This window comes from Mastigoproctus giganteus, chromosome 11, assembly GCF_048544385.1.
Source record: "Mastigoproctus giganteus isolate SK-2022 chromosome 11, ASM4854438v1, whole genome shotgun sequence".
In the NCBI taxonomy this organism is placed as follows: Eukaryota; Metazoa; Arthropoda; class Arachnida; order Uropygi; family Thelyphonidae; genus Mastigoproctus; species Mastigoproctus giganteus.
The window spans coordinates 173891567-173913028 of NC_143585.1; the positions used below are offsets into that span (position 1 = coordinate 173891567).

Here is a 21462-nt window from a genome sequence, read left to right on the forward strand (position 1 = left end):
TAGAACAAGCATTAAGGGAAAACAAAGGATTTAAATCAGCAGCCATGAGCAGTAATACAGAAAGACAAATGATACTGAAACTGAAGAATAGTGATGGTGTACTTATAAACAGCAGAGAAGGCATAATTCAAATAGCAGAAGACTACTATAGAGAATTATTTTTTTTTATTTTTTTTTTTTATGAGAACACAAACAAGTGTATTAGAACCTATAGTACTTAGTACCATGCTTGGGTTGGAGGTTGAGAAGACGAAAGAAGATATTTGTTGATATTGGACTTGAACTTCTGTAGATTGTAATTTTCAGGAAATACGTATGAAGGAAGGTTGTTCCAGAAAACGGCAGTTGAATGAATAAATGAAGAAGATGAAAAGTTGGTTCTGTGGGTTTGCAGTTGGACAGTAAATGAATGTTGGCTGGTGGCGGCACGTGTTCGGACTGTTTTGAAAGAGAGAGCGGGAATTATAGAAGCCAATTCAGAAGAACAGTGCCCATGGAAGTATCTGTAGAAGAGGCATGTAGCAGAAACAGTGCGTCTATGAGAAAGCGAGTGGAGAGACTCTGTTAGAGATGAATCATTAATTAACCTAACTGCCCTCTTCTGAATGGAATCAAGAAGCCTGAGAGAGGTTTTGGGGGCACCACCCCAGATGTGGGAACAATATTCCATGGCAGGGCGGATTTGCGATTTATACAGAGTGAGCAGCTGTTTGGGAGAAAAGTAACGCCGAGAGCGAAAGAGAAAACCAAGTTTTTTAGATGCAGAGGAAGCAATATTTGTAATGTGCTTGTGCCAAGAGAGAGAGAGATTAGAAGTCAGGGTAATCCCCAGAAGAGATATATCATTTTGCCTAGAAATCAGAGTGTCACTAAAGATAAGCATAGGAGCAGAAGAATCCTTTTTGCGAGATATAAGACAAGATTGAGTTTTAGAAGGGTTGAAATCAACTAAGTTGTCTTTGCCCCACTGGAGAATTACCTGAAGATCGGCATTTAAGGAATTGGCAGCAGATTTTCGAGAACTTGAAGCTGATTGAGCTGGACAAGGTTTCTCAAAATGGAAAGTTGAATGCAATGTGCTATCATCGGCAAAACTATGGATAGGATTTCCAGTCAATGGAAGAAGGTCATTGATATACAAGAGGAAAAGAGTGGGGGGAAAGAACTGAACCTTGGGGGACACCGGCATTAGTGGAGAAGTTAGAAGACAGAGAGCCATCTACCCTCACCCTCAGTGAGCGATCAGAGAGAAAACTGGATAACCAATTACTAAAAACAGTTGGCAAACCATAAGATGGAAGCTTGTTTAGAAGACCTTTATGCCAAACACGATGAAAAGCCTTTGAGATGTCAAGAGCAACTACTTTTGTTTCACCGAACCTTTCCATTGAATTAGTCCATAAATGGGTAACATAAGCCAGAATATCACCAGTGGATCGACACTGACAGAATCCATACTGGCGATCGTTGATCAGACGGAAGGTTTCTAGGTAGTTTAAGAGTTGGCGGTTAATTGATTTCTCCATTACTTTAGAAAGAGTAGAAGTAATTGCAATGGGACGATAATTGGATGGGAGGGATTTGTCACCCTTTTTAGGAACTGGCTGGATATGAGCAAATTTCCAAGCAGAAGGAAAAACACCTTTTGAATAAGAAAGTGAAAAAAGGCGGCAAAGAATAGGAGTAAGTTCAGGAGCACAGGTTTTGAGAACAAGTGGAGAAATACCATTGGGATCTGGAGCTTTCTTACCATCAAGATTCATCAAAATCCTTCTGATATCCTTTTGACGGAAGACCACAGGAGGCATTGAATGGAGCGTGTTAGGAATGGTGGGAGGTGTTTTACCAAGATCATTAATACATGAGCTCGAAGAAAAATGGGATGCTAGCAGGTCAGCTTTATCCTTGGCTGAAGTGACAACAGAACCATCTGGTTTGGACAGAGGTGGGAGCAGAGATGGGCAAAAGTTGCGGCCAATAGCTTTGGCAAGAGACCAGAATGCTCGGCTACCATTAGGGCAAGAAGCAAGTTTTCTACTCTTAGCCTGTTCGAACTCTAGTTTGGACTGATTAATAACTGCTTTACAATTGTTGCGAGCTTTAGTGTAGGCAGAAAATGAAACTGAAGAATTAGAAACAAGCCAATTACGATATGCATTGTTCTTCTCTTGGACAGCCTTAGCACATTTATTGGAAAACCAAGGTTTAGATAAAGGACGAGATTTTAAAGTGGAGTGTGGGATAAAGGATTCAATTCCTGCAAGAATAATTTCACTGACACGATCTGAGCAAACGTTGACATCAGAAGTTTTGAAACAGTAATCAGACCAAGGAAAAGAAGAAAAGAAGTCTCGCAGGTCATCCCATTTTGCATTCTTGTAATGCCAAACAATACGAGGTTGGGAATAGGCATGAGATATACAAGGAGCGAGGGAATGATACCAGCAGTGGGGAAGGTGGATTGCAAAGTAGCAACACATACGACATACCCGATATTCTTCCTGATGAGGTAGAACATGCATTGAAGAAAATGAAGAATCGGAAAGCCCTGGGGGAAGATGAAGTTACTGTAGAGTTGTTAAAATTGGGAGGAAGAGACATAACACAAAAACTGGCAAGGCTCTTCACAAAGTGCATTAGAAAAGGTGTGATGCCTAAGCAGTGGAATAATGCAATCATAAATTTGCTGCTTAAGAAAGGAGATAAATCAGAAATTGGAAATTATAGACCAATTAGCTTGTTATCCCACATCTACAAGTTGTTCACAAGGGTCATTACTAACAGATTAGAAAGAATACTTGATGAGAATCAACTGAAAGAGCAAGCTGGCTTTAGGACAGGATTCTCAACTATGGATCACCTCCACGTAATATCACAGCTAATGGAGAAAGAAAATGAATATAAAACACCATTATGCCTGGCATTTGTGGATTATGAAAAGGCATTTGACTCCATACAGCATAAGGCAATGTTTCGGGCACTGGAAAGACAAGGCATAGATACCCCGCATATTATGATTTTGAAGAAAATATAAGAGAGTGCTACCTCCTTTATGAGACTAGACAAAGACAGTAGGAAATTTAAAATCGAGAAAGGAGTTCGACAAGGAGACACAATATCTCCGAAGCTGTTTAATGCTGCCCTTGAGGAAGCTCTCAGAAGATTAGACTGGTCGCAGAAAGGAGTCAATGTGAACGGAGAGTACCTAAACCATTTACGATTTGCAGATGACATTGTGGTCATAAGCCACGATCCCAAAGAATTAGAGGAAAATCTTAATCAGTTATGCACAGTTAGTAAGGATTTTGGACTAAAGATGAATATGGCTAAAACAAAAGTAATGATGAACAAGTATGCCACGGAAAGGGAAATAATGATTGAAGGAGCAGTAATTGAAAAGGTGGAGTCATATACTTATCTGGGACAAGTTATTAGCTGTAATAATGATAAATGGCTGGAAGTCAAGAGAAGAATAAATTTTGGATGGATAGCATTCAGGAAATATAGTCACATACTGAAGAGCAATATCCCAGTTTGTCTGAAACGTAAAATAATGAACCAATGTGTACTCCCCACCATGACTTATGGAAGTGAAACTTGGGCACTCACTAAAAGAATGGAAGAGAAGCTAAGAACTACACAGCGAAGAATGGAATGAATTCTATTGGGAATCAGACTGTTAGATAAGAAGAGAAACACATGGATTAGGCAGCAAACTCAAGTAAAGGACATTCTTATCAAAACTAAAGAACTAAAATGGTCTTGGGCAGGACACATAGCTCGAAGACATGATGACAGATGGACTAAGAAAATAACAGAATGGTACCCAAGAGGAGCTAGAAGAAAACCTAGAAGACAAAGGCGGAGATGGATAGATGAAATTCATGAGTTTTTGAGTAGTAAATGGATGGCCAGTGCTCAAAACAGAAGGAACTGGAAAGTTGCTGCAGAGGCCTTCATCCTGCAGTGGATTGAAAATGGCTGATGATGATGATGATGGTAGTGGGTTAGTAATAAAACAAAAAATTAAGAGAAAAAAGAAAGGTTGCCTTTAGTTCGGATCTAGTAAAGTGCTTTCTTTACTAGATCCGAACTGAGTGTTAATGTAATGCTGAAAATAAGGAAACGATTTTATTTCACCAAGAAAAAGTACTAATTTACTGGCAAAGACACTTAATCACAAAATCGCTTGGCACCTGGGGCTAGTTAGGTGTTCTACAAGGATATCTCCTGAGTGAAGTCATTTGACTATTTTAGTAGTACTTGCTACAGCTTCTATACTTTTCTGCACAAGAAATGGAAATAAGCTGCTAAGAAGTTTTGTTGATAATGAATATAAAATTAAGAAAGCAGGCAGGTCAAGTGAAGAGTCTTCTTTTTTGATTTTTTTTGGTTGAGATGATTGAGTCATCTCAACCAAATTCATTGAGCATGTAGGCTCTACAGTCGGTTAGATTAAGGGACACATGTTTGCTCCTTTTTGCTCTGAGTATTGGATGTATATTTATATTCAGGTTACCAGCTCCACCACATGGAGGCAGGAGCAGTGTCACCAGTGACCAAGCAATAAGAAGTTAGACTGTTAGATAATTTAGTTATACATACAAAAGAAAGGCATCTTTCCTTTTTTGTTAAGTAAGCTAACTTTTTACTTTAGAAGAGTAAAATTAAATAAGACTGAAAATTAGAATAATAACACTATAATAATCAGTTCTTTAAGAAACTTGATTGTAAATTGCTCAGAAATCACTATAGTCACTCGCTTGGCACTGGGAACTCTGAAGGGTGGTCCCCCCCCACTTTTCACCACTCCTGCCTCCACCACACGGAGGCAGAAGTGGTGCAAAAGTCTTGTTTAGACTTCTTTAGTAATAAAAATATAGACTAAGAAAATAAAGGTGGCTTTCCTTTCTGGGTTCTTACTTTAGACCTTTTAAGTATAGAACCAATTGACGTAAACAAAATAAAAGATCAGACTAGAAAAGAAACAAAACTGTATTACTTTGGCAGAGCACTCTATATTCACTAGGAAATGACTGTTTGTAACTATTGCTTGATACTTGGGCCAGTTTATATGGCTACTGCTTCTAAGGATATCTGCACATGGATGTGTTTATATGGGATTTCTGGAGTCAAGCTACTTTATATTCCACAGCATTTTATTGATATATAGCTACTGTCTTGTGTATATATTCCACAGTGTTTTATTGATATATAGTTACTGTCTTGTGTGTATATTCCACAGTGTTTTATTGATACATCTAATTGTGAAGTTAAGTTTGTTTCTTGGAGACAGACACCTGCATGATTTTGCTTAATAATTAAGTCATGAATGTCATCGATGTTGCTGCAAAAACCTCTACAATATTATCATACTTGTCATCTATAATATATCATTACACTTAGTTTCAGAATTTGCATTCACTAAAAGCATCATACCCACATTTCCAATAAGTATTGATCCTGGCCCAGGACCAAAGGAAGACTTATTGGAATGCAGGTGACCCTAACAATAAGGACCACCAATTGGGTCAGTCCAGTCTGAAGCCTTCCATCTTGTTAAAGCAGTGGTCAAAGTCATGTATTAGGGCTGGGCCCCATCATCCACCAAGGTCCCACTTTCTGAGTTTCCATGGGTCATGGTGCATTGCTGCACAAACTGGATCCCAACGATGTAACCCTCAAACCAATGTATGGATTTTGGATCCCCCAGTGATGCTAATCTGGAAGGCCAGCAGCATAATTCAGAGGTCCACTCACCATGTGCAGGTGTCCAGATTGAGGAGTAGGTGTATGTAGAGGGTTTGGTTGTTGCATAGTGACTGTCTTACAAGAAATTTGCCACTTCATCAGCATGATTTTAATATCAGCTCCATCAGCATGTCAAAATTCCAAATATTAACAGGAGTTATCATTACCATTTGGAATTCTGAAATGTCTACTATAACAATGTTCATAAGAAACCTTAGGGACCAAAAACAGGGATTTAAATCAGAAGAATAATGGCACTTACATATAGGTTTGTCAAAGTTAGGCAGTTCTGTACTAGGTGATCGCCAGTTAAAATTCTGACTTGGAAGAGATTCTGAAAGGAACTTCTTTATTATTTCTTCAGGACTAAGATCCGTATCGCCCTCTTTCTGAGAATACGCACAGTAAGTCCTATAAAATTGAAGTATGTTTGTAGAAACTGTATTATGGTTTTAAATTTTTCTTTTTTTTTTTGGGTGGGGGATAAACTGTTTTAATATTTAAATTAGTACTAGAAGCAATAAAGACATATCTTGCTGTATTAGACTAATAAACCCAAGTTTGTATTAGGGGGAAGAAATTGTCTTGTGGCATTGATTTCTTTTCTAGTAATGAACTATTTTGATTACTTTTTTTTTAATATTAGGGTTGGTACATGTAACTTACCATTTGCTGTATTTATGCACACATTCACAATAAACTCATTTATCATAATACCCTTCTTGAGTAATTTATCCTTCTTAAGTAATTAAAAATAACTTTCTAGCAGTTAGAAGATGCATATCACTGATGGTAAATTTTCTTGTGCTGTTTTGATTACTATGATGGTTGAGGCCTTCAATGCCAATTACATATAAAGATTTCCTAATTGAAAATTTTACCTCACTATATTTTACTAAACCAGTATTAAAGTAACTCGAACGAAACATTTGCATATGCACCTATAAAATTTAATCCACTGATTTTACCAATAGATTAAAACTAATTTTTCTCAATGGTTACTAATATATATAGGCCTAAAGCATGTGCTCAGAATGTCCAGAGTAGATGTGATTGTTGTGTGTGTGTGTGTGTGTGTGTGTGTGTGTGTGTGTGTGTGTGTGTGTGTGTGTGTGTGTGTGTGTGTGTGTGTGTGTGTGTGTGTGTGTGTGTGTGTGTTATGAGTGTTTAGTGGCGCATAAGCTGCACTGGCTATAGTATGCCAATCCACAGGGATGTACCAGAAGCAATTCCGAATTGAAGCCACTTCAATTTCATTTTAGAATGATGTGTTCAATGATGTGCTCCAATTTTTTTCAGAAAGCAGAAAAGTTCATTAATATTTGCCTGATCACCAATAATATGGTCTAGTGATATCGGTTCTTGTAGATTAGTCAGAGAAAGCAGGACTAATGTTCTGTCTTGGTGATAGTGAGGACAGTCAATAAGAATATGTTTGACTGCCAGGCTGAGCAGTGTGGACAGTGAGGAGGTGGACAGATTGATTATGACGTCTAATGTTATTAGGCACCAAGAGATAATTATACCAGTTTAAAAAGATATATAAATAAATACTGGTAACCTTTGAAAAAAGGTTACCTGGTCACAAATCAAATAGTAAAAAGTGGTATATGTATATATATATATATATATATATTGGGATTTTATATACATTTATACAAATCAATACAGTGTAAAAATTTAAAAACAGCAGACACATTATCATTGTCAGATAAAATCTGACCGAGTGTATAAGGCTCAGTCAGATGGTTAAAAGCGTTAAAACATGTATTGCCAAATCTGGACAGTCAATTAAAATGTGTCTAATTGATAAAACTGTGTCACAGGACTCACACATAGGAAGGCCATCAGCCCTCAGCAAATACGAATGTTTCAGATGACTGTGTCCTATGCAGGTCTGGGCAAGAACAACTTCATCCTTACGAATCCTGCGTAGACTAGATTTGCAATGGTTCAATTACAGGCTTAATGCCAGGGACTCACATCTGATGAGTATGGGCTTGGAACACCCAGGGTCCTGGGCTGGATATCATCATTCTTCTCTTTCTTAGTGATTCCCTTCTACTTCTGACTCTTGTTCTCTCTCTCTCTCTCTCAGGGTAATTCAGAAATTTTTTTTTAGCTAGTGCAGCATAAGCCTCAGGCTTCCTTGCACCATATAGCTAATAATAATAATAATATAATTTGTTCGTAGTCTGTCTATTCCATGAATCCTGCCATTGGGAGTGTATCTTTTGGTGTATTATTTGCATGTAGTCTGTATAGGGGACTGACAGGTAACAATTATTATTGGGAATTGCTGATTTAGCTGCACGGTCAGCCAAATAATTTCCCCTAATCTCAATGTGGCTGGGAATCCAGCAGAAGCAGAAATCATATTCAAGTTCATGTAGAGAGTGGATCTTCTGCTGAACTTGAGACAGAAATGGATGAGGATGTCTCAGAGTTAGTTGTTGTTGTTATTTGGTTTTTAGGAGCATTAACAACTAAGGCCATATTGCTCCAGGGATATCAGTGGTCATTCCCTGACCTTTCTGCCTCCTCCATATTTGGTGGTCACGAGCTCGAACCCCGGCCTAATCAAGAAGCGTGTGCTATGCACTGCTGCTCCTGCCCACCTGACTACGGAGCTGTCCTCATAGTTAGTAAAGCCTGTAAGACACCAAGAGAGTTTGAATACAACATGAACCAAGGCTAACTGTATAGCATGTAACTCTGCAGTGAATATGCTACATTCAGGGAGAATGTAGATATAGTGGTGTCTGTGAAGAGAGCAGCAGATTCTGATTTCGAGCTGTAAACTGGTGCAAATTCAGAATGTTCAGCTCTGTGTGCTGAATAGAGCTGGAGGCAGACGTGGTGGAGTTTCTGACTTCCCCCATTTTTAAGAGAAAAGTTGCATACAGGAACCAGCCCATTCCACCCAGGCATGCAAGCATAACAGGGTGAAATGTGCTGGTTTCTTGTATGGGCAACCTTTTCTATCTTGATTTTAAGTTCTCTGAGTAGCTCTTGGACATGAATACCAATTCAAATGAAAAGGGATTTCAGTTTTAAAGCATATTTTAGAGACAACTGCTTGCATCTAAGTGATAATGGTGCTTTATTTTCTTCAAAGTACAGCCTCTGGACAGGGGCTGTTTGATATGCTCCATTAGTGATACAGAGAGCCTGATAATGGACAGGATTGAGCCATCAAAGTACACTGTCCCTTGCTGAATTGTATACCAGGGACATGTAATCTAGTCAAGTGCACGTTAAATGCCTAGTAGGGTGCATCAGTCTACAAGATGTAGAGGAGAGAGAGCAGAGAATATTAAAGCCTCTCGAGCACTCTGTATGGAGTTGACAGATGTAATCAAGACAGGTCAGCTTTTCATCAAATGCAAGTCCCAAGAATTTCGTGCCTGCCGCTGAGCAGATGGTAAACATAAAACCCACTGTAAGGTGAATTGCAACAGCCTCTACTGGTTGTAAGTAGCAAGGGCTGAACTGGGGTTTGGTACCCACAAGGACAGCCACTGCTCCATTAGCGGACCATCTACAATTCTATCCTTATGAAAAATTGTGATGTTATACATGCCGGGGTCATCGTTTGCCTTTAGATAAGTCTCCTGCAAGCAAAAGAAAACTGGATCGTGCTTTTGCAGGAGGGCCTTGATGTCGTCATTATTTTTCCGGAATCCTTGACAATTGCACTGTAGGAATTTAGTCATTATTTTGGCTTGGTGAGTCTATCAGGCAGGTTCCGAGGTGCTGAGGGCTTACTTTTTTCAGTCGTGGATTTCTGTCTTTTAGAGAAATATGGGCACTGTCCTGTATCCATTTCCTCCTCTGCAAAGTGTTCCAGGACTGATTCATCTGGTATCTCGTTATCCGCTACATCCATTGTTTGTATGCAGGTGGCTCTTCTGATATTTGTTGCTTTTCTTTACAACTTGGTTATGATCATGGTGGAGTAGCAGGTACGGAAATAGTAGTGGCAGCTGACTGTGTTTTTTTGGGTGGGCTTTTGTGAAAGCAATAAATAGCATGCAACTGGAGTAAATGACTCTTTTTTGTGGTATGGTCATCTCAGTTTGTGTACCGATGGTGCACTTCGCAGAAACCTTCTGGGTATGAAGGCTTCCTGCTATTTATTAGTTGGGTGCATTTTCTAGCCTATGGGTAGGAGATATTCCGCTTTGTTTTTAGTTTTTGCATTTCATTTTCATCCTTCCACTGCTAGCATGCTCTAGAATAGGCAAGTTGCTCTCCTTGGCAATTTACACAGATTGGTTTGGAAGCTGAACATTCCTTGCTCTCGTTGTCTTTCACACCACATCAAGCACAGGCAGGATTACCACAACAAGCTGTTTGTGAGTGGCTGTATTTTTGACATCTAAACACCTCAGTGGGTTTGGAATGTAAATCCTCACTGGACAGTTTAAGTAGTCTGCCTTAATGGAACTTGGAGGCTGTGGGGTGTTGAAAGTTAGGATGAGAACTCAGGTAGGGACAAGATTCCCATCTTTCCATATTGATATTCAGAACAGATCTCTTCTTTAGATACATGAAGAAGAGATTTGCTCTGAAATGACACCTTGTGAAGAGTTCAGAATTTTGTGGGGGGTTACAGTGATAGGTATTCCCCCTATTGATGTGGCTTTCAGGATTTTTTCCGCCAGTTTCACTTTTGTAGCTTTGACCGAAAGGTTGCCAGAATGCAGTCATTTACACATTTAGGTGATCCTGCCAATCCTTCTAATCCTTTCTGGATGAAGAACAGTGGCATCTTCCCAATTGACTGCTCTCTGGTGGAATGGAGAATGAGGAAGAGCGGCGTCACTGATGGTGGTACGTCCTCAGTTCTGGCTCTTTTTACTGAGGTGTTTTCAATGTTGTCATTTCGATTAGGTATGGGCCTTGTTGGGGCCCCAAAAGAAAGAGAAGGATTTAAATTACTCATAGGAGTAAAATAAAAATTTCAAATGCCCTGAGTGCCTCACCCACCACAGAGCCCTATGAGGGGATGCCCACTTGTGAACTAGAAGGTACTGAGTACACAAAGAGGAAGTCAAGTTCACCTAGGAGCACCACACCCACGTTTCCAATAAGCCTCGATCCCGTCCCTGGACCAAAGGAAGGCAGACTTATTGGAATGCAGTTGATCCCCAGCAGTAAGAACCACTAGCCTATTGATCCCATTTAGGCCGGTCTGGGACCTCCCATCTTGTCAAAGCAGGGGCCAAAGTGATGTATTAAGGCTGGGCTCCTCAACCACCAGGATCCCCCTTTTCGAGTTTCCATGGGTCATGGCACATGCTGGATTCCTGGCTGCCCATGCTGGATTCCAATGATATAACCCTGGAACCAAGGTATGGGTTCCAGGGTTATATGTAAGGTCAAGAGCATCACAGAGGTCCCCTCACTACTACAAGTGCCCACGTCAAGGAGGGACAGTGAGGAGGATCATCACCTGTGAGTAGATGGAGGTGTGTCAGATGAGTATGTCCTATTCTTTCCTATGCAAGTACCACTTCTTCCCTTCTAGTTGTCTGGATGCTTGAGTGCCAAAATTTTGGTTCCTGTTTCAACTGAAAAAGTTTATTATTAGTCTGGGTGTGCCATAACCTTTTTCCACTGTTCAAGGCATGATGCTTCTATGATGACTTCATAGTCAGAGGCTGGAATAGCCTGAATGTGCTGGAATCTGACAAAAGTTCACTAATTGTTGACGATATTCAATTTTCAAGAGCAATCTCCTGATTTGGCTTAAAACAGGGTAATTCATATAGGAGGGATTTTGATTGCTCTAATTGAGCTGAGAGAGTCAGTTTAAATTATATATTTTGGAGACAGGTAAAGATTCAGATTTTCTAGAGCCAATTTTTTTCAATGTAGTTCTGCAGAAAAGTTGCTATACTCAGGTGGAAGGAAAGCTGAAATGACAGCAGAGGGAAACACTGCTGCTGCTCCAACTGTTGATTGAAATTTGGACCCAAATCAATATATAGCTCTGAATATGGCTTGCATGGAGTTGCTTCATGTTGACAGTCAGTAGAAGATTCTTACCCCACTAAAGAAAATAAGGATCACAGTTCATTTGAGGAAGGGGAATCCAAGGTGGGTTAGAGTAATTCATTGCCTGTTGACTATTGTGAAGAGAAACTTTCCAACTCTGTGATATTTCAAGAAGCTATAGGCCTACTGGACTTATTTTACTAGGTTTATTTCTATAGAGATTAGATAATTGTGGATTGCAGAGGTATGGGTGAATAGAATGCAGACAGCAACTTTTTATTTTGGCTACATACTTAAGTAGTATCATTTTTCTGTGGAGGTGCAAAGGGGGTTCGTGAGCATCAATATATAGACTATGAGTTGGAGATATCCTGAAGGCTCCAAGTGCAATTCATAATGCATTGTGTTGTATAGGGTCCAGACAGCATAGTACACTCCTTTGGGCAGAATTATAGACTGGAGTGCCATAATCCAAACAGGATCTAATCAATGTCTTATATAATAGAAGCAATGACGTACAATCTGCTCCCCAAGACATGGCAGATAAAGTTCTTAGTATGTTCCTCTTTTTGAGACAGGTATTACAAACATATTTAATATGTTCAAGGAAGTTTAACTTGTTGTCAAGGGTTAATCCCAAGAATCTGATGCTGTTGGAAATCGGAATGGTAAAGTTTTTTTGACATGTGAAGTTCAGGATCTGTATGCAATTTCCGTTGATTGCAAAAACGTATAGCAACAGTTTTCTGTTGTGAAAGACGATAGCCATTGAGCACCGCCAGCTTTCATTCACAGATATCTGTAACTGATGTTCAATAGATCTCATGTTCTGAGAATGGCAAGAGAGAGAGAGAGATCATCAGCATAAAGCTAAGCCTCAACATTAATTGGAAGTTTTTTTGTAATAGAAGCAATTCTAATGGCAAAAAAGGGTTACACTCAGTACAGATCCTTGTGGAACTCCTTCTTCCTGCAAGAATGGCATAGAAAGGGAGTCAAAATATTGGGCTTGAAAAGAATGACTCCATAAAAAGTTCTTAATAAATATAGACAGGTTGCCTTGTAGACCAAAAGCATGCAGGTTTCTAAGAATGCCGTGACACCAGGTAGTATAAAATGCCTTCTCTATGTCTATGGAGATCATAACAAGGTGTTCATTTTTCACAAAGGCACTGAAAATTGTGGACTCAGCCTTGATCATGAGATCTAAGGCGGGCCAGTTTTGGTGAAAGTCATACTGACTATTACTCATTCAATGCTGATCTTCAATGATCCAAACAAATCGTCTGTAGATCATTTACTCAAGGATTTTACCAAGGAAACTGGAGAGGGAAACTGAAGGATCTTTTCCAGGATTCAAAAAGCCAGAACTGTTGCATGGTGCCAAGATGTAGGTTAAATGTTTTCCAGAAATATTTGATTATAGAATAAAAGCAGTAGTTGTAAATGTTTGTCATCAAGGTGCTGTAACATGAAGCAATACATTCCATCTGGCCCTGCAGCACTGTTGGTGTTGCTCAAATAGCTTGTAAAAGTTTTAAATACTGAAGAGGCTGGTTATATGATAAGATTAGAGAGGTAAAAGTTTGAATCACTGTTCATTGATATTCTTGATTTTCTGGAATTCCAGGGAATAGCCACTGAAACTTGGGCAAAGGTTTTGCCCAAGGCATTTACTGTATCCAGAGGAGCAGAGAGTTTTTGCCCATTCCAGGAATGTATTGGGGAAAGGAATGGTCGAACACATCCCAGAAAGCTGTCTAATTTTCTTCCATATTAATCTGGAGTCGGTGTTTCTGTTTACAGCAGATGGAAACCGAGTCCAGGAATCTTTCTTGGCGTGTCTTTGCATGAGACATGCTTTTGCCTTTAGTTTCTTATAGTTAATGAGTTTAGCTGTGGTTGGGGATCATCTAAATAAATTCCATGCTTTATTTTTTTCCTTCTTTGCTTTCATGCATTTGTCATTCCACCAGTAGTTAAAATGCCATCAGGCTGGAGGATTTGACAATGGAATTGAGTTTTTATCCCCTTGAAATCCCCTAACAGACAGAAGAAGAAGATAACTGTATTAGAAGGTTTTCCAAATCTTGGCAACAAAAGGTATGTTTGGTGGAAAATTTGGTGGAATAGATTGAAACTAGTGTTATCGCAATCTGAAAAATGAAATGTATCGCAACAGCTTCAATTTCTATTTGAAGAACAATTTGCTTGGTCGGGATCTGTGAGTTGATCAAGTTGGCTACACCACCATGGGCAGCATTCAATGTATTGCGATCTTTTTGATATATATATAGAGCAGTTATTATTACTCTTATATTATTTCTCCCTGATTGGGGGTTCCACCTCGTGACTGGTATTGCTACCAAGTACACAGGGTGTTTGTTGTTATGTCTGGTGTTACTGTTGTTCAAGGAACTCTCTGACTGTTCTACAGGTGTTCAGGATTGTGACTTTCTGGAGTTCCGTGTAGGCGTTCGCTGGGAGACCTATTGCTGCTAGGCATTTATGTAGGGTCTTTGGCACCATACCTGTAGTTCACACAATGATCGGGATGGTTGCTACTTGTTGCATATGCAACATCTCTTCGATCTCCTGTCTTAGGTTCGTGCACTTCCTGATTTTTTTCCCATGGGTTTTCTGCAGGTTGCCAGTGTTGGGTACCACTATGTCAATCAGGTAGGTAGCCTTTTCCTTCTTGTCCATAAAGGTTATGTCCAGTCTGTTGAGTGCGATTGTCCTATCCATTATTATGGTGCAGTCCCAATACAGCTTGTGGGTTAGGGTCTCTAGTACTGCCTGGGGTTCGTACTTATTATGATGTGGTTATAAAGAAACTGGATGCAAAAAATAATTTTCATATCATATATTTGGATTTCAGGAAAGCTTTTGGCACTGTTACGCATGGAAGACTATTGTACAAATTGGAGCAGAATGGTATTAAGGGTAAGTTGCTACAATGGATAAAAGGATGGTTGAGTGGGAGAAGACAGACGGTGGTAATCAATGGGTGCTGCTCTTCGTGGCCTAATGTTATTAGTGGAATCCCACAGGGTTCGGTGTTGGGTCCACTGCTGTTTTGTATATTTATCAATGATATTGATGAAGGTATATCAGGCTTAGTGTTGAAGTTTGCAGATGATACAAAGGTTGGCAGGGTTGTTAATGACAGTAATGACAGTGTGCTACTGCAACAGGATCTAGATAATTTGGGCAGATGGGCTAAGACGTCATAACTGAAGTTTAACTTTGACAAATGCAAAGTACTGCATATGGGTAGAAGTAACCTGAGAGAAAAGTACCAACTGTGTGGTACTACATTTAAGGTGGTAGAAAATGAAAAAGAGCTGGGAGTAATTGTGCAGTCAGATATGAAGTTTTCTGAGCAATGCAGACAGGCTGCCAGGGCAGGTCATGGGGTTTTGTCAATGATATATAGGAATTTTGCTAGCAGGGGAAAGGAGGTGATTGTCCCTCTGTATAAGGCAATGGTCAGGCCACACCTTGAGTACTGCGTACAGATCTGGAGGCCTCATTTTAGGAAGGATGTTGATTTGCTTGAGCGTGTACAGAGAACGGCAACAAGATTGGTGAGGGGAATGAAGGGATTCTCTTACCAAGAGAGGCTTAAGTTCTGAAAATTGCAGTGGCTGGAGTGGCGCCTGCGTGGTGATCTGATTAAGGCCTTGAATGGGTTGAGCACGCTGAATTCTGATGGGATCCTTCCACTTGTTCAGGTTATGAACCTAAGGGGGCATAAATTCAAATTAAGAAAAGACAGATGTAGAATAGATGTGCAGAAATTTGCCTTTAGCCAGCGAGTGGTTAATTGCTCGAACAAACTTCCATCTATCGTTGTGGGGCTGATAGGTTGAATAAATTTAAGGAGGAACTGGACAGGCTGAATGGTGTGATTTTTTTTTTTGGCTGATGGTACATAAGCTCATACACTTACTTTCTTGCATCACATGCTACTACTACTACTTGTAGTACGGTACACTTTCTTCGATTAACTGGTATTTGCTTGCTAGCTTCTGATGTATTACCCTGGCTACCTGGTCGTGTCTCTGAGTGTACTCAGTCTGGGTGACCACCTTGCATCCCGCAGTGATGTGTTGGATCATTTATGAGGCCAGGTGGCATCATCGACATATATCGTTGAACACTCTGGGCTCCTTGGCGATGAATTTTCTATAGTTCCTGGTGTTGATTACCTGGTCTTGGATGGCGAGCATGAATCCTTCAGTCTCAGGGAAGAGCGTCCAACTCATCAGCCACGCATTGGAAGCAATTTTATCTATTTAAAATTAATGGAGATCATTATAGTATCTACCATGGAGTGTCTTCTCTGCCCATCTTTCTAGCCTCATTTGTACCTCCTGGTTATGGGGGGGTGGACCTCCCCGCTTAGGTTGAGTGGGGTATACTGCTTGTTTATCTTCCTTATGGCCTGGTGGAGTGCTGCTGTGTGTTTCTGGAAGTAATCCTTCAAGTTAACTATCGCTGTCTTCTGTTGCTCAATGAGGTCTATCAGGCCCCTTCCTCCTCCTTCCTGGGCAATTCTCCTCCTCCTTCCTCCTCCGTCTGTCTCTCCACGGCAGATTTCGGGTGGTGTTGGCAGCTTTTGGTCATAATTGTCCTTGTCTTTCTCATGATATCCTCCAGCTCGGTGTTAGCCCAATCTAAGACCCCGGAGGAGTATGTTAGCACTGGGACTGCATAGGTGTTTATGGCTTTAACGCGTTCACTGCCAGTCATGAATCAGCATGCTATCGTCAATAGCGCGGCAAAGAAGGAGGAGACTGTCGCCAGAAGCCGACTGTGTTTCCATAACGAAAAAGCTTGAAAACTGGTAATAAGGGATTGTTAGGTATACCATATCAATATTCAAGTGTCATAAGCAGTTTCCAAAAGATTTTGAGATTCATGCGCCAGCGCGTGATAGGCACTGAGGTCAAATTTGGCTTTAAATGCCGCATCACGCGCTGGCGCGACACAAAAACATAATAATATAGTATGTAAATAATAAAACAAAAAACATGGTAACATTAAGAAATACGTTTTATTTCATACCGAACCAATACAGATTACAAATACTATGTGTAAGAATGTTACTTATGTATAATGTTCGCACAATCTAAGCAACAGCTGGGTGATCCTTCACAAACACTGCAGATATAGATTGTATCCTTATGTTTTCCTTTGGAATAGCAATGCTTGCATTGCTTCCTCAATATCTTTCCACCTTTTCTTTCTTCCCGTGGTTTGAGCACATGTTCCAGTTCAGGTACATCATGCACAGTATGAGGGAGATCAGATGGCTGTTTCAATAAAGATCTGATCACTGATAAACAGAAGTCATAAAGTTGCACCTTGTTATGTGAATATTTATTATAGATATGGTGTGCATTGATCATTATTAGTTGCAAAATATGCATAAATATTTTTGTGGGCCACCTAATGGTTTTCCTTTCACAAGGATAATAGGCAAGCATTTGATCTTGCTTGTCAATGCCTGACATAAATCTATTATACTCAATTATAGGCAATGGCTTTGATTTCAGTTTGCTTTGTTTGTTCTGCATTTTCACCATATCATTTTGGTATTCTGTATATATATGTAACTGGCATCTCTTCTGTCCTTCCACTTAGCAATCATTACACCATGGGAAAATGGCAGAAGGTTATCAAATTGTAGCAAGATACTTAATGATTTTGTAATAACTGAGAGCAAAGTGGAAGAGAAATTGTTGAAGTTAAACGTAAGAAAAGCACCTGGGGTGGATGGGATCTATCCAGTTATATTAAAGGAGGCGGCAAAGCAACTAAGCAAACCCTTAGCCATAATTATGAGAGCATCCTTGGACTCAGGGGAGGTTCCCACAGACTGGAGATGTGCAAATGTATCCCCAATTCACAAAGGGGGATTGAAGGGTGACACGAGTAATTACAGACCAGTTAGTTTAACTTCTGTTCCGGGTAAAATAATGGAGTTGCTGGTTAAAGATGCATTGCAGGATCATCTAGACAAGACTGCAGCAATAATTCAGACACAGCATGGGTTTGTTAAGGGAAAGTCTTGTCTGACAAATTTGATAGGTTATTATGATGTGGTTACAAAGGAACTGGATGCAAAAAATAATTTTGATATCATATGTTTGGATTTCAGAAAAGCTTTTGACACTGTTGCGCATGGAAGACTATTGTACAAATTGGAGCAGAATGGTATTAAGGGTAAGTTGCTACAATGGATAAAAGGATGGTTAAGTGCGAGAAGACAGAGGGTGGTAATCAATGGGTGCTGCTCTTCTTGGACTAATGTTATTAGTGGAGTCCCACAGGGTTCGGTGTTAGGTCCACTGTTGTTTTGTATATTTATCAATGATATTGATGAAGGTATATCAGGCTTAATGTCGAAGTTTGCAGATGATACAAAGGTTGGCAGGGTTGTTAATGACAGTAATGGCAGTGTGCTACTGCAACAGGATCTGGATAATTTGGGCAGATGGGCTAAGAAGTGACAACTGAAGTTTAACCTTGACAAATGCAAAGTACTGCATATGGGTAGAAGTAGCCTCAGAGAAACGTACCAACTGTGTGGTACTAAACTTAAGGTGGTAGAAAATGAAAAAGACCTGGGAGTAATTGTGCAGGCAGATATGAAGTTTTCTGAGCAATGCAGACAGGCTGCCAGGGCAGGTCATGGGGTTTTGTCAATGATATATAAGGATTTTGCTAGCAGGGAAAAGGAGGTGATTATCCCTCTGTATAAGGCAATGGTCAGGCCACGCCTGAGGCCTCCAGACCTGAGTACTGCGTACAGGTCTGGAGGCCTCATTTTAGGAAGGATGTAGATTTACTTGAGCGTGTACAGAGAAGGGCAACAAGATTGGTGAGGGGAATGAAGGGATCCTCTTACCAAGAGAGGCTTAAGTTCTGCAAATTGCAGTGGCTGGAGACCAGGCACCTGCGCGGTGATCTGATTGAGGTATATAAGGCCTTGAATGGGTTGAGCACGCTGAATTCTGATGGGATCCTTCCACTTGTTCAGATTACGAACCTAAGGGGGCATAAATTCAAATTAAGAAAAGACAGATGTAGAATAGATGTGCGGAAATTTGCCTTTAGCCAGCGGGTAGTTAATTGCTGGAGCAAACTTCCATCTGTCATGGAAGTTGATAGGTTGAATAAATTTAAGGAGGAACTGGACAGGCATTTGGAGGGAATGGTGTGATTTTTTTTTTTTTTTTTTTTTTTTTTTGGCTGATGCTGCATAAGCTCATACATTTGCTTTCTTGCATCACATGCCACCACTACTACTACTACACCTTGATAAAGTTTCTCTTTCTTCAGCTTTTTGTCTCGAACCTCTTTCGGAAATGTTTTCCTATTACTTCTGATTGTCCCAGTACAATGGGTTTGTCTGTCAGTGAGACACATAGCGAGTTCTGTAATAATTGTCCATAAATATGCTATGCCCGACATCTAACATCCCATCAAGTAAGTTCATGACGACTTTTTGTGCATGTTCTTTTCCACCAGAATCATCCAACATACCGGTATGAAATTTGATAAGCAGGCCAGTAGGCATTGTGATCATATATAACTTGATGCCATACTTATGGCGTTTGTTTTGACTGTACTGTCGAAAAACAAGCCTTCCATGCCACAATATCATAGACTCATCTAAGCTAATCTCACGTCCTGGATAATATATTTCCGACATTCATGCATCGAACAGATTCACTATTTTTCGAATTTTATATAGGCGATCCCGGGCCTTACCACGGGATCGCCTATATAAAATGCAAGGCCCGCAGTAATAATAAGAAATGATTCCTGCTCATGTTATCTGCGAACACATGTAATCCGAACAGCTTATTTGTTTCCCAATAATCTTGTATGTGGTTCAGTCAAATGGTTCCCATATGTAAAATTAATCCAAAAAATACCAGCATTTCATCTCTAGTGGTGTCCTTACATGCATTTATTCGAGAATGTTCTTTATTTTCTCGGGGAAGAAGTATTTCATGAGCATAAACATTTGTTTGTGTAATTATTTCATCCAAGATATTGTCGGTCAATAAATTATGAAAGTAATCTATAGGATTATTACCTGACATGGGTTGCAGCAAAGACTCGGATTTTGTGAAACGGAACTGTTTCATCAATGTTATGTCATTTTCCCACATGATGTTTTCCAACTTACCGGAATACTGCAGTGGAAGTGTAGCCTCTTCCACAATATCTTCTTCATCTACACTTTCCGAATCCGAAGCATCCTTTGGAGGGATAAAATCTTCGTCATAGTCGTAACTGATGTCACTGGGATATACGTCAGATCAATCCTCCAACATTTTTACAATTTCTTCATCTGTAAGGGATTTTTTATATTGCACTTTTCTTTCTTTTTGGGCGCTACTGGCCTGCTAAACTGTCATCTGTACAACTCATATTACAAGTTTTCCGCACATCATGTAACAAAATGTTCAACACCACGTAGAACTACATATAGTTTATTCCCTTTACTTGATGCCGAAACAACTATACGCAGCAGAAACACAATGCCAACTGAAGTTGACAACTTCATACAAAAGTCTAATGTACCGCGCGTGATTGGCTATTGGGTAATGATTCCACATCCCGCACCTGAGCATGATTGGCTCTTCAATACTGCTGTGACATCACGACATCACGTGCTGGTGCGTGATCGGCAGCAAATGTGTTAACTGTGTTCCCTCCCACCATTCAGCAGGCTTCTGAGTCTCTGATGGTATTTTTCGGTCAGGCAGGCCTTAATTTCCTTGTGCTGTAACTGTTGAGCCTGCTTTATCTCCAAGTATTTGTAGGCCTCTTCCCCTGCCATAGCTTTGATCTCTTTACCAGTCTGCAGCTGGTAGTTTTGGTTGACTAATTTCCCTTGTGCTATCCATGGGTCTTGCATTTGTCTAGGCCAAATTCCATCCTAATATCAATGCTGAATTCTTCAGTGATCTGGAGTAGTTTCTGGAATTGTTTCTCGGTTCCTGTGTAGAGACTGATGTCATCTATGTACATCAGGTGGGTGAGGGTGTACAGGTTCTTCCTTCCTTCTTTGAGGTCATATCTATACTTGCAACTGCTGAGCATGATTGATAGTGGGTTAAGGGTTAGACAGAACCACAATGGGCTCAGGGAATCTCTCTGAAAGTTTCCTCTCCTGATGGGGATTGGGCTGGTTGTGATGTTTTCAACCTTAATGGCAGTACTCCATTTCACCATCGTTTCTCCTAGGACGTTTGTCACTATCGGATTGACTTTGTAGATGTCCAGTGCCTCTATTAGCCAGCTATGAGGCACAGAGAAGGCCTTGCGGTAATCGATGTAGGCTGCATACATGTTGTGGCACTTCTTGTAGGCTTGCTCCATAACCACAGCATGTATGGTTAATTGCTCCTTGCATCCTTTCTGCTGTTCAGCCATTATGTTCTGGCTCTCCAAGTTGTTTGATATCTTCCTGGTTATGCAGCTGATCAAGATTTGTACATTGTTGGGAGGCAGGTGATTGGCCTATATTTCACTGGCTTTCTTGTATCTTTGTGGCCACTACCACAGCACAATACACGGCTGTGTGGATGGCCTCCAGTGTTGCACCATTGCTGCCAAGGTAATGCGGCATTATTTGCTGATTCAGGTGGTCTGTGACTCTCCACAAGGTTCTATTTGGCC

General features: G+C 40.2%; 1 protein-coding gene across 2 annotated transcripts in view; it reads right to left on the minus strand.

Annotated features, from left to right (window-relative positions):
* Window positions 1–21462, minus strand: part of LOC150078580 (voltage-dependent calcium channel subunit alpha-2/delta-3-like) — a 1140037-nt gene that overhangs the window by 360565 nt on the left and 758010 nt on the right. For both annotated transcript variants that reach the window (XM_090384275.1, XM_090384274.1), the window contains one exon: window positions 6014–6162. In XM_090384275.1, coding sequence (XP_090240401.1) covers window positions 6014–6162 — 149 coding nt within the window. The remainder of the gene's footprint in view (window positions 1–6013; window positions 6163–21462) is intronic.